The following is a 14,194-nucleotide window of genomic DNA, read 5'->3' on the forward strand; positions in this document are numbered from 1 at the left end:
GAGGACACTGAAAGGAGGTTTTGCAGCCTACTGAGAAGTGCCAGTGCTGGCACGGTCCCAGAAAGGGAGACTTAGAAGGGAAAACTCAACATTTCTACAGCAGCCTGAGCACTAAGCTGCAAGTCACCTGGGCCCATTTATGTACCCACAGCGAAAATCAGGACCTGCACCTCCTTTTCAAATACCAACATCTGGTTTATGCAGACTTAGGGCTGAGATGAATGGAAGGAAATGTTTAAAACAAGACACAAACTGCAAGACAGATGTGAGGTCAAGAATTCCATGTGAGATGGATCAAGAAGCCTTTTCAAACATCTCATTAGCAGCACAGCAGCTGAGAGCAGCCTGACACTCTTAACAGCACCCAAGGGTAGCAGCCTAGCTTTCAAGCACAGCAGCTTTTTGGGGCCAGCACCGAGCTGAGAGCAGGCACTCATCGTGGGAGTGCTGCACATCAGGAACAGCAGCTACGACTGCAGGCGTCTTTCCACAACAGAAGCGGCTTCTCTAGACTGCACATCAAAGCTCTTGCTGTACCATGGACCAGAGACTGCCAAAACCCAGCTAAGCATCCATCTCTCATGCAAGGTTTCCTGGCTCTAGAGTACAAGGCTAGAGGGGAACAATGATCTAAGCTCTCAAACAGGCTATGGTGTTACCCAGTCATTCCAGTATAAAACTCATGTGCTGAATTTTTTTGAGGTCTTTATTTTGGGGGTGGGTGGGAAAAGGACTGGGAAAGAAGAGAGAGTTCAGTCTTCTCAAGAGGGAAAAGCCTCACTAAGAAAAAAAGAGCCAAAATCATGATATAGTGGTTTTTTTAAAGTCTTTATTATGCAGAACATAGAATATATTTGAATGAATTTTTTTCCCCAAGCATTTTTTTTCTCCAGTGTTTTTTTTAAACATGCATTGTTACCTTTTTAAAGCCAATGTACCATCCATTTATCTTTTTCCCTGCCCACAAAGCATCCATATTCATGTTAATCACAAGTGTAAAAAAAATTAGACATCTGGCATAAAATATTTTGGGGGGGGCCCATTTAAAAATTTTATCTAAAATGTCTTATCTACAAAAAAATCCAATATATATGTACATTATAGCAACACAGAGGCATAAGAATACAGTGCAATTTAAGATGAAGTGCTGTGACTTGGTAATTCTGCCCAGGGCTTGTGGAAATGTGGGCCACCATTGGCTTTGGGGCTGCTTGCCTAAAGCCTCAGGCTCCAGCATTCCTCAGTTCTCTCTCAAGTGGGTCTGAGGTTAATAGTGAGAGGCTAGAGATGCATTAAGCTTAATAAACCATTAGGGGGTAGCAGAAATACCATCTGAATAGGATGAGCTTTGGCCCAAAAAAAAAAAAAAAAAAAAAAAAAAAAAAAAAATGTTTACAAAGGTCAGATGGCTTGGTGCATGTTTCACCTCACTGTGGGTATTTTTGGAATGGCACCAAGCCTTGGCATATTCATGTGAGACCTGTTCACCTAGCGTTGAGGGAATGAATTTGCACTGGTTCTGAAGTCCCTGACCGCCTCAGTATGTCTCCCACTTTCAGCAGCCCAGGAACAAGTTACTGATGAGAGTACACAGAACTATGTAAGCTGCACAGGGACATCGGGGCAGAGAACTGCACTACTTCTGGCTCCCACATACAGACATCTCCTTAAACAGCTGCTAGCCAGGATCACACACAAACTGAGTTTTGAGCCTCTCCCTCCCAAGAAAACAGCAGTACATACTGCTTAGCTAAGAGCACCGAGTATTCTTCCGTGGGTTAAAATCCACTGCATTCTTCAAGGTCAGTTTTAATTTTAATTCTTCATACCAAGAATCACAGTTTAAGGCCTTCAACACACACCACAGTCATCATCTGCTTCACCCAGCCCCATTTGGGGATATAAGCACAACAGCTCCAATGTCTGCAACAAATGCATCTCTTTTCAGTGAAAGGTAAAGCACAATACTTCACACAAACACTTTATGTTTGTGCTCTGGTATTACGCCTGAATCCTTGAACAGGTGAACAACTGCAAGGCTGGGAATGTTTACAGGAATACAAAGCCATCAGAATGGCATTGGAGTTGTTTTGTTTTTTTAAAACCATGTTCAGGTTATGCAGGTCTTGTGACTTGTGCTTTTCCCAAATAGTGGTCCAATGCCACCTGGGTGTCAGGTTCAGCACCAAAGCCACCAATGCACCTGCCAAGGGCTCATACTAAGAATTCCTGAACAGCTCAGCACTTCACTTGTGCTAAAATAGAACAGACTGCAGGTGCCTCAAATCTCCATGCAGAGGCTGCCATCCACACAGATCCCAGCATGCTTGACACTTTCATAGGCTGAATATAAACTGTAAAAATAATATATATAAACTGCATACACTCTGACTGAGCATTGAAAATTGAGATAATTTCCACAAGTTTCCTTCTCTGTGATGCAGCACGGGGGCTCGTGCATAGTGCTCCAGATCCAGTGCTGCATGGTGTTCTCTTAGATGAAATGAAGAGTCATGCTCATGCCTTCTTCCAGCCTTTCCTATGAACTCCCTGAATGGATAACACGGCTTCTGAACAAGCAAACGGCCATAGGCCAAATGCTTTTCAGAAAACAAATTGAAATTTGCACAGGAGGAGGAGAAGTACTTACTTGGTGTGAAAAAGTTTTAGAGAAGTGTCCATTTAGGCACTGAAAACTGCACTCCTGATTTAGGGATACTTGTTAAAGTACACATGAAAGATCTCTGTACAGCTGAAAATAAGCAATGATTGACTACCCCTTTTCTCCATCTCTGCAGTATCAATCCTTCATCCACACAGCACAGAATTGCTGATTTTATGGGTACACTTCCTTTGCCTGTTCTTTGTGAAGGTGCAGCTCTGATAGTGAGTATCACATCTGCACTTTTAGAGGAAACAGCAAGAGGAGGATGGATAATGCAATCCCTTCAGGTGTTTGGTCAGCTCGCTGCTGAGTCTTTGCCTAAAGCAAAAGCATACTACACCTGTAACTCAAGAACCAGAACTTCATTAAGGATGCTACTTAAAAGGGAAAAGATAGAGCAACTAGAGAGTTAAATAAACCATATGCATGCTATACAAAAGTTTGTGTCATGTAAAAAACAAAAATGAAGGCCCTGAATATTCTGACACAAAAAAATTGGTTTCTTCTCTGCCAAAGAACTAAAGGAAAACTACAAATCTGGTTCCTTAAGACAAAGATCTACTTGGGAAAGCCAGTTTCAAACAAGAAGCAGATCTCCCACTTTTTGCTGATGCTCAGTAATAGGAACTTCTCAATTTTCTTACGAGTGAAAGAATATGGCCATTAGCCTTAAAAACAGTAATGGTTCTAAACTCTTCACTCTACTCAAGAGAGGCAAAAACTTGCTTGCTTAGTTCTTCAGAGAGGTACTGGGAAGGTAACTATTGTATATTTATGAGTAAGTTTAGCCAATATACAGTACTGAGCAAAAATCCTTTGTTCAAAAGCAGCCTTCATTTTCTTTTCAATTTTGCATCTCTTAAGAAATACCAGGAGTCATTTTCAATTAGAATGTCTCTGAAAAGTTGGCAGGGACTGAAGTTTTATTTCTTAAGCAGCTTTTCTTCCTTTGTGATCTCTCAAGATTGGTTCTTTCATTCATTTCTACTGCCAGGAGAAAAAGGAGACAGATTTCTGGTCAGTACATAAATATCAAAGCAGCAATCCCTCCTACACATACTGTGACAGCATACATGCTGCAGGTTTGCCTAGCACAAACCCTTATTGGAGTTTTTTCAGTAGATGCAAAAAGATTTTCTTGGCTTTCAAGCTCAGTGAATTACTGAATTAAAAGTGTGAAATCCTGGGTTTGTAACTCTTACTTTTTCAGAAGCAGTTTCAACAGGTTTCATAATTTTTACCAAACTTTGGCAAAACAGCTTCTCTTGAACAAAAGGCCTCAGAGAGGAGTGGGGGGATTTGCTTTCCAAAAAGGATATGGCAAGGCTGAAATGTAACCAAGTACTTTGCAAACGCTAACTGCCAGAATTATTTCTGAAGTGCCTTTGCAACTCAAAATTCAAAGTTATATGCAGACAGTGTGATACAGCAGACAGATACTAAAAGGCAGAAGCTTGAACACAACTTCCTCAACAAGTGCAACTAGAAACCGAATGGAGACAAGTAATTTTTGAACACTATTTCAGAAGTATTACACAGGATTTATCTATATTATGAAGATTTTTCCAGATGCTTTTCTCGCTTCCAAAGACAAGCTGCTCTAAAACTGATTCCCAGAGACAAGGTTAAGATTCAACACTTGTAGAATCTATGATAACACACTTCTAACTTAATACATCACAGTTTCCAAGCTGAGTCAGCTACGCAGCAGACAAACACACTGCATTTGTGAATGCTTAAAAACAGCTACCTACTGATCCAAGCCTTTAAATTGATCAGTTTTGTCTGCTCTTAAGCTATTTCATGATCAAGTTAATAGGATCAGGGCTGATGTCAGGGCTTCCTGTACTAACCTCCTCTTGTTCCCTAGTACAATCCAGAGAGAAAAAAAAAAAACCAGTAAAGCTTCTTGAAGTCAGAAAGCAGGTAATCTGCTGGAATGTTAGAGCTAGTCCTGGGCAGAACATGGGTGAGAGAGTAAGCTCAGCTAACTGCTGTTTATTAACTCTGCCTGAACACGAGACTATTTCATAGCTATCCAAGCTGCACATACAGACTTCTCAGACTCTGCACTCACTCAGCTCCAGAAGAAGAGCCAACCAACATTAATGGATTAAGACAGAAACAGTTAACTGAACCTATTTTCAAACAGTCAATTTCAGTTCTTCTCATATAATTAAATTTCTGAAATTCAATGGTAAAAAAATGAACCAGTGTTTTGAAGTTCCATTACACTAAAATGTATCAAGATCTATAAATGCATGAAGTTAGATAGTCTATAAAACAGAAACCAATTCTGTTTTAACTCACCACTTTGTATTTGCAGAACTGCTTGGTTCTAGTGGCCAAAACACTCCCTCCCTGTTAGTTGCAGAGTGAACACTAAAGAACTTTAAAAGAATTATTTTTTTCAGCACCACACAAAGAGCTTTGAGTTGCTCTCTGCTTTAGTATTATGATGATCAGTCTGTTTCTAAAACCCCAGTAACCTGCAAAAAGTATTTTGCTAACCCAAGCTGAAGAGTTGGCCCAACCCAACTGACACAATGTTAACATTTTATTATCTTTGCAGAAATTGCATATGTCTAAATATAAAATACAGAAACAAACTATACTGCAACTGACTCATATTTAAAACTTTTGGTACCTTTTTTTTGATCCATTCTGTTCACTGAAAGAATTCAAGATGTAAATACTAAGTAGCAGACCAGTTCTAAGGTGTGCTGAGCAAAGGCATCTATTTGAAACAGAGGGACAGTATGAAACTTGCAGATAAAGACTTCAAACAGCAACTGGCTCAGCAAACACTCATTTGAGCAGTGTTGATCAGTAAGTAACAGAAGTACAAAAGAATAAAGATATTAAACTAAATGCAGTTATGAGGACATTCTCTCTCTTCAGGGAGGACCTACAGATATTACAGATATGCAGCTGCCAATGGGGACTTTGCTGGCCAGCCAAAATGTAATGTATATGACTACAAGCTATCCGTATGCATAACAGGGCCAGTGAAGAACACCTCACAGATGACAAGAAACAGTGAGCTAGCACAGCAAAGGGCAGCAGTCTTTCACAGATCTGCACGAAATAGATGGTTCTCCTAATTGTCACTCCTTGTACAGGCCTGCTTACAGAGGGGGCTTCGTCTTAAGACTAAGCACAAGACTTGCTCTAGTTTGTTTAAAACCAAAGGCTCCCTTCTAGGACTTAGTGACTTGTTCATGACTTTATGATAATTCTAAAGCAAGAGAAACTCACCTGAAGATGAGAAAGCAACACAAATACAATCCATATTTTTTCTTTTTTTTAAATAGAAGTATTAGAAACAAAACAAAACAAACCCCTCTCCATCACTTACCCTCTATCAAAAGGACAATTAGTGTCAAAACCAGGAGACAATCTGGTATCCATTCTGGGAAGGAAAAGAGGCTACAGTTCCAGGAGGCCTTCTCCCTGTGGCTTACAAAACTAAATAATGTTTGGGAACAATGGTCCTGTCAGCGACAAGTCAACAACACATTTATTTTAAAAAGGCTAAATTCAAGTTTTAAACATAAGTAACTGCAAATGAAAAAGAAAAAACAACTTTGGTTGATTATCCATCTTGTTAAATATGTCAAAGTTAGCAATCAACAGTTTCTCTAGGAAGTCTCCAGAAACAGACAGGTCAGCTCATTCCTAATTGGGAAGATCAGACACCTAGCAGTGACACTGAAAATGCTGCCATGCCAGCGTCACACATGCTCACAACATCTCAGCCAGCATTTGGGAGGCTAATGGTGCATACAAAGTCTGGACTAATCAGCCACAGCCAACTTAGGTTGCTGCGAACTCATTGAGACAAATAAATTAAAAAAAAGCAACAAGAAAAAAATAAAGCCAAGCACCTCTAGGGCCAGACCCTGAAGACATAGAAATCAAAGAATTTTTTTCTCCTCTCCCTATTTACAAAATGCCATTTAGACCTGATGTGGCCACTTCAGTATTGTGAGGAAATGTCTCTTATGCTAAGCAGTCATAAGTGTGTTGTTCACGGATGCTGTGGCCTGTGTGCCACGGAGTGTCCCATGGGGTGTGTCCCTCCCACTGAGGCACATGGAGGGAGCTCAGTCTTCTGTTTCTTCATATGTGGTCTCGTCAAACGGCCGGTCCAAGAGAGGTACCAAACGGCGACGGGAATATTTCAGTTGCAAAAGATCCCCAACTTCATTGATTTCTTTTAAAGCCTGACAAAGAGACCACAGTAGATCAGCAGAGGAGACAGATGCAAGTTATCCACACATCTACCTTTATGCATGCCTGCAGACTGCTCTGACAGCCATTTTACTTTAGATTTTACTGTGCTAGAAGCCAGTACCTTCAGAAGAGCATAGGATTTTTTTTTCATTTTAGCATTCAGAAATTTTGAGACCACGTAAACAGCACTGGTCACTTAACTGAAAGCGCCTATGCATCCACCTGACTAGCCCTGTTCCAGAACAGGATTATAATATCCAGCAAACCCCATGACTATTCACAGATAGAAAAATAGAGTAATGTTCTTCCCTTCCTGGAGGTAATGAAGCTAAAATAGAAAAAAAAAAAAAGTACATTTTGTTTGAGGTTTGACTCCTCCTTATGAATCATTCAGTTTGAAAGCAACCTGTGCTACCAAACCAGATCTACTGTATTTTTTAAATTGCAAAATAGCAAAGACAAACTATAATAGTGAGCCAACAAGTTCTATAGATGCATTTGTTATATCTACATTTGGTTAATTTGCATTGTCCATATACAACTACAGATGAAAGCTGTGTGTCATAAACAACATGGCACAGGAGATTTTTGCCAGACAATCCAAGGAAGGAAAAATAAAAAGTTATTCTGGGTAGGACCCTAAGCATTTTCTCCTTGGAAAGCAAGTCCCACTGAGGTTGCCACAAAGGCTGCACTCAAGCAACTGATGGCCCAGAACATTCTACTGAATTAGCACAGCCTTTCATCATTTTGACCTGAAGTCAAATATTATGAAGTTTACCAGAGATCAAACATCTGCTTGCGTAAGGAATGAGGGAAGTCCCAGCTCAGTTAATCATACTTCCATTATGTTGCAATCTCTGATAAGACATTGGTCCACACACAATAGTGTCTGTTAAAAGCCAAATCCTAAACCTAATTTCTCTACAGAACACTCCTAGAGCATACTACAAAATACATCAGTTGCTGCAGACAAATCTGTGATGGCACGTGATGCTAGTTATTTTATATAGGCAAGTGACAAAAATTAATTCAGAAGATCACTTTCAAGTCCAATATGATTTTTTTTTAATTCAAAGGTTGGCATTCTTTGTTTCCATGAATTGTAAATTTATTGAGATAGGTACATTCAGCATTGCTTCAGAATGTCACTAATTCAACACTGATGCTCCAATCTGCGTCAAATGCTTGTCTCTTGAGGACAGTTGGAAGATGGGGGTTAATAGCTCTACATATTTTTTCTTCCTAGATGGATAGTTCAAGTTTTTGTTTCTTTAAACAATGGCCCTTCATGCTTGTTATATCTGGCAGCAAAAACCTCTGCACTCTAAAATCTGGGGGAACGACAAACCCAGAAGTTGGACCTCAGTAAAAACAAAACAAAACAAAAGTGTGGGCACAGTCCGCCAGAGCCTTAAGTAAAGATCCCATATGGAAGCAATTTAAAGCTGAATTTCTGTTGAAAGAGTATGTTAACTGTTATTCTTGAATGCAGATTTAGGATTTTATTAATTTAAAACAAAAAGGACCATGTGACCAGCAAAGACTACAAAGGAAATGGCATTGGTGTACTCTGACTTTAGGAGAGTGTAATATATTTTTCATCACTGAAAAGAAAGCACAGCCCACAGCGATGCAGGTTATGAGGGAATTCACTCTGATCCTAAGCCAAATATTTTTAGGCAAGGAAATTTTACTTACATAAAACAGTTAAAATTTTAACTAAGTACTGTTCCTCATCATGTGGGTGTATTTAATAAGAACAAGGAAGCATTACAAATATCAGTATTTGCAAGAGAAGCCTCTCTTCCCTATGCTTCAAACCTGGTTAACTTTTGTTTAAAAAAATACCACAAGAGCCCTAGTTAGCATCCATGAATACAAAGATGGGATACCAAGTTGTTCCTCTGTCAGTGACTTGAAGAAGCTGTCTGCCAGCTCTCTCTAAGTCCATTCATTTTAGTTCTTCCTCCTCCTGGATATTGCTGCCACAGTTAGAAAGAGGGATTAGACCTGAGGTCTGCCTTAATGATTAGCTGCCTGAAATCAATCCCTTTTCACTGCATCACAAGAAAACACTGCACAAAGTCACTGACACAAAGACTTGCTCCTTATTAACTCCTCTTGCCAATGTTCTGGGTTCTGAGCATGCAGCTATTTTGAACCATAAAGGGGGTTACTCTAACTTGGAAAAAAGCCTCCACATACTGAGCTAAATCAGGATTTCTTCATTCACTTCAAAATTCACACCTCATTTTGCTCTGGATTAATTTTCTTAGCAGACAAGCTCTAATATATTGAACAAGCATTTCCTCAATTTAGTACATTTAACACTTACAGAGGTACTCTAGCAATGAATCTTACGTTAAGTGCATAAAATTTGAAACTTTTTTTGGAAAATGCAGAAAGAATTGACAGGAAAAGAGGTTTTTAAAACAGAGTAATAAAAGTTACAGATAGATTTTGGAAGAACGCAAATGTGGTATTTATACAGACCCTACAAAAGCAGCTTATTATGGCAAAGGCCCCAGCTAGTCACTAAAAGAGAAGGCCAAGAACCTAACCAACTGTAAAAGTGCACAATTGCTCAGGTAGTGCCTGCACATCAACTTTGTAGAGTGTCAGTTTTAGAAAGAGTATGTCAATTTGCAGCAATATTATTTCAGAGACTTCAGTTTTCTTTATTTTCCTTCCTCCCATCTCATATCCATTCATCCCCACTCCATGCCACCTGTCCCAGGAGTTACTGCTCCCTCATTTGTGTCAATGAACTCAGGTCTATTACCACACTCTGAGCCAAGTCTGATACTATTTATTTTATACAGGGCAAAAGGAAGCAAAGGAGAGGGTCTTCTCTGAAAGTACTGGTTCCAAACCTTTATTTGGAATAGAAATAACTAAATTGAGGTATTTAAGGGAAGAGTAGCAGGACAAGTAGCTGGGAAGGAATTCCTTAAGCAGTCTGTTGTTGGCGTGTTAGGGAATCTGTCACAGGCAGAAACAACTCAGGAGCAGCAAGTACAGCACTGCAGATACATGGCAGGGTGATACTGCTCAATGACACTACACATACATTACAAAACTGCTCACACCACACACTACCTTACTACTTTTTTAAAAGAAATTAAATTAAAAAAACTTGTAATTTTAAGCTGTTGATTTTTATGTAAGTTCTGTAGCAGTCAAGTGTGAAAAGGTTGAGTCTATTTTTTTAATAAGACATTAGTAACTATCTGTTAGATATCCTATTTGCTGTTCACATATTGAAATGTTACCACCTGATCATATTTGGATATGGGGCATGATTTCTCCTTCCTAACTCTGTGACTACTCCCAATCTCCTTGTCCACAAAATGTTCAAAAATAGTTTCAAGATTTTTTTCTCTACAATCTTCTCAAGATAGAGGTAAGGCTTTTCAACCTGCAATTCCTTACACTTTTTTGCTCTTCTTCAAGAAGAAGGTGACATTGGCTGTCTTCCAGTCCTCAGGAGCCTCCCCCAGCCAACATGAAGTCTTCCTCCAAAGATGATAATCAAGAGTGGCCTTGCAGTGACAGCCAACTCCCTCAACACTCGTGGATGCAGCTCTTCAGGTCCCATGGACTTGTGCATGTTGATTTAGTTTAGATGTTCCCTTATTTGGCCTCCTTCACACCAAAGGTAAGTCTTTACTGCTCCATACTTTTCCACTAATCTCATGGTCTCAGGATTCCTAAGTCTCACCAGGAGACTGAGACAACAAAGGCACTGAGTACCCTTTGCCTCTTGCATTTCTCACCTGCTTTCCCTGTGCCATTCAGCAGCAGTCCTCCACATTTTCTCTACTCTTTCTCTTGCTACTAATGCCCCATAAAAGCTCCGCCTGCTGCATTTGATGTCCTTTGACAGACTGAGTTCCAGGTGGCTTTGGTTTTCCTGACCCCATCCCTGGTCGCTTTTCAGTGCCTGCACCTCTTATACACTTTCATGATATATTTTTGTTGGTTTGTTCATCCATGCAGGCTTCCTATCCCATTTCTTCTCCTTTAAATCAGGATAGATCATTCTTCAGGGAAGGAGTGGGGAGGAAAAATCAATTAGCTGTCCTGGACACCTCTGCTCTTTGAGACTGTATCCTATGGGATTTTTTCAAGTAGGTCTCTGAATAGGATAGAGTCTACTCTAATGAAGTCAAAATTCATGACTCAACCTAGTTTATATTCTGAGTCACAGACCCTAAAAGTGGGGAAAAAAGTGCAATGCAGAACTTTGGCAGTGCCTGAGACAGCCTTTTTCATGTCCATGAAAAAAGATTATTCAGAAGACTCAAAACTGAATGTAGCTACCACACCAAGACATACTAAGAATAATGAGACTTATTAGTATCTTTCAATTCTTTCAACTCTGTTAGTCAGAGAGTAACCACCATCCTTACTCTTTGAAGGCAGCATCTCCCAACTCTGATGCAGGCCTCCTCTGAGGGGACCTCTATTTCCCCTGCAAGTGCTGGTAAGGGTAAGTATGGCATTGCATGTGGTACAGACTCACTAGGACATTTAAGATACAGTGCTCTGAAGGTTTAAACAAGAACAGGAATAGTAATCTCTGGAATAAAAATTCTCACTAGTAATCATGTGCTCCCTTTTGAGAGGAATATAAATGTTTTGGAGATTCTCAGGCCTTTTAATTTTTTTTCTCTTACCATTAACATCTAGGGTCAGAAGATGCAAAATGTTTCCTTCTAACCCGTTTAATGCAAAGTATAGCCTTTAAAGAGGGTAAAAAGCATTGTCTCACGGGAATGAGACTGTCTCCTTTTAAAACAGGACAAGAAAAGTCCATTCCACACTGTTAAAGCAAGGAAAGAGATGGAGTCATTGCCAGCTCTATTGCAAAGGGCTTAGAAGATTAGGTGCAGCCATGCTGTGTACCAAACATTGAACCAGCGTACAAAACCCAGACAATTGTTGTATCTGTTTATTAGCAGGCATGAGCAGAAGGAAGACGAGATACTTACTGTATCAAGCATCTCTTTGGTATGAGCTGCAGACAAACAGAATCTGGCTCTGGACTCGATGATGGGAGTGGCAGGGAAGCCCACAACCACAACACCGATGTTCCGCTTCAGCATCTCACGCCCAAACGCGCTGCCAGAGAGGAGGAGACAGTCACAGTTACTGCAGTGCTGGCAAAGCAGGAGCATAAGGACTCGGTGTGGTAACCCACACAGGCCTCTGCTGCAGCAAGGCTGTCACACCATGGTTTGGAGCTTCCAGTGCTTTCTTTTTAGAGGCAGAAATGCCAGCTCACAAAAGCCTTTTTTAAATTCAGTCCCAAGGTGATCCTTCTCAAAAGGTTTCAGTGTATTAAGTTCTAACAAAGATGAAAGATTATATGGTCTTTTAGCAGGCTGTTTCTAAATGGATTTGTAACTTAAGCTTGGAAATCTTTCCAAAAGGAAAGAGTGATTTTGGCTCAGAAGTTTGACTGTACAAGGAACCCCTCACACTGCAATGCCCCAAAGCAGATGTTTCTGCAATTTCAAGATGTTTTGTTTTCATGAATTTAATTTTATTAAAGTACATTATTGCATCACAGAATGTACCACTTTATAGGTATCATGGGAACCACTGAATCACCACAGTAAATTGAGATAATCTAATATAATAACTAATATTTTTAGGGAAGGTGCAAAAATATCATGCAACTGTCACACACTATCTTCAATAAAAAAATTCTTCAGGAGACTAAAGAAAGTAGTGGCTGTGACTTATACAATGAGAGGCAAAAAGATATTGATTGGATCTGTAATGGCAGTGCAATTGGGGGTGTTTCTAGAGGCCACAGGAACTGGTTAATCCTTTCTGAACAGACCTTGTTGTGAGAAGTAGCAATGAACTTAAGAGGTTTATAAGGACCTCTTAAGTTCATATAAAATAATAAAATAACATTCTTTTACTAGGTCTTTAAATTTTCTGCCACAACTATTTTCCTTATAAATAGGTGCATCCTGATACACTTCATTTTGTATTCATTTACTACTCTCAAACTGTTTTAAAAACAGGCTACAAGGGACAAAGAAAAGATGAAGTAAATCCGATGCAGATCCTAAGGGCCAACTCTCATCACAGCTCTCTGTTCTTGCTCATTTTAAGTAAGATACTGGCCCAACTACTCAGCTAATAAATATTTCCATTAAAATTTCCAAGGAAAAGATTGTATTGACTGGTAGAGGAGCTGGGCAGTGGAAACAGCTGCCTCTGTGTGCTGGACATGTAGTCTGCACCCATAAAGGTAACATGCCTTTTAAAACTCTGCTACACTGAGAAGGATGGAGAACAAGGGTATCTAGCTTCCTAAAAAGTGCCAGACTGAAGCCTGAGCTAGTCAAGCACTAGAGATGTTGAGTAGAGCGTAAAATGAAATTATGTTTTCCAAATTTGAATGTGTTGATTGAGCACTGCATTATAAAAATCCTGAAAAGTAGCGATCAAAGCTAAGCCATCCTTGAAATCAGGTTTTTTGCTTATGTTGAAAAAAATTTCAATATATATTTTATGTATCCTTCTTGCAGAGTTTTAGTCTTAATTATCCACAGAGCACTCCACAAATCTGCAAGAATTTATAAACCTATGTGCTACAGTTGTTTTAGTATTTACCATACCAGTGCCTGAGTGATTATATCTAAACCTTTTAAAAGTAGGGATTCATTAAATACATGTTGTTGTGTCCCATCATGTTCCATCTCCACTGTTTTTCCTTTTCTAATTTTCAAAGTTCATAAATGAAAATGTTGGCTATTTCTGATTCAGGAGCTAGTTGAAAGACTTCCTCCAGTGACTTTTAATGTTAGTTTCCATTCAATTTCAGCTCCTCTTTAGCACATTTATACACTTTACATATAAATATAATGGAAACACACAATCCAACCTTTAAAATGTGACACATAGAGGCAAAATTGCTTCCCTGAAGTGCTTTCTTGATGCCCCCAAGCCACAAGCCTCAGTTTTCTCAAGATCACTTAGAGCAGTTCCATATTTTATAGGACTCAGTAATGATCATAAAAGCAAAAATCAAACAAATGTTTTCTTATATTTAGAAAACTCTTCAGATTCTTATACCAACCTAGCTTTAAAGAAGATGGGTAAGAAGTTTTGCTATCAAACTTACCCAATTTTTGCTGGCATGTACAGCATCAGAGGCACAACAGGGGAATCTTCATTTCCATAGATGATAAAGCCCATTTCTTTCAGTCGTCTCCTGAAATATCTCGTGTTCTCTGCTAGCTGCTGCACACGTGCTCTCCCTAGAAA

General features: G+C 39.5%; 1 protein-coding gene across 3 annotated transcripts in view; it reads right to left on the reverse strand.

The window, feature by feature from the left end:
* Positions 1 to 809: 809 nt before the first annotated feature.
* The window catches only part of SPTLC2 (serine palmitoyltransferase long chain base subunit 2), a 77,893-nt gene continuing 64,508 nt past the window's right edge, over positions 810 to 14,194 (reverse strand). Inside the window, exons 10-13 of one of the 3 annotated variants that reach the window (XR_009486996.1) lie at positions 14,052 to 14,187; positions 11,899 to 12,028; positions 6,024 to 6,891; positions 810 to 3,649 (exon numbers count right to left, since the gene is read on the reverse strand). Coding sequence is in view for 1 of the 3 variants with exons in the window: in XM_059850069.1 (XP_059706052.1) it covers positions 6,772 to 6,891; positions 11,899 to 12,028; positions 14,052 to 14,187 (386 nt within the window). In the remaining 2 variants the exon portion in view is untranslated. Of the gene's footprint in view, positions 6,892 to 11,898; positions 12,029 to 14,051; positions 14,188 to 14,194 lie in introns of all 3 variants that reach the window. The other 2 variants (XR_009486995.1, XM_059850069.1) reach the window with 2 other exon arrangements.

Source organism: Haemorhous mexicanus, chromosome 6 (assembly GCF_027477595.1).
Source record: "Haemorhous mexicanus isolate bHaeMex1 chromosome 6, bHaeMex1.pri, whole genome shotgun sequence".
Taxonomy (NCBI): Eukaryota; Metazoa; Chordata; class Aves; order Passeriformes; family Fringillidae; genus Haemorhous; species Haemorhous mexicanus.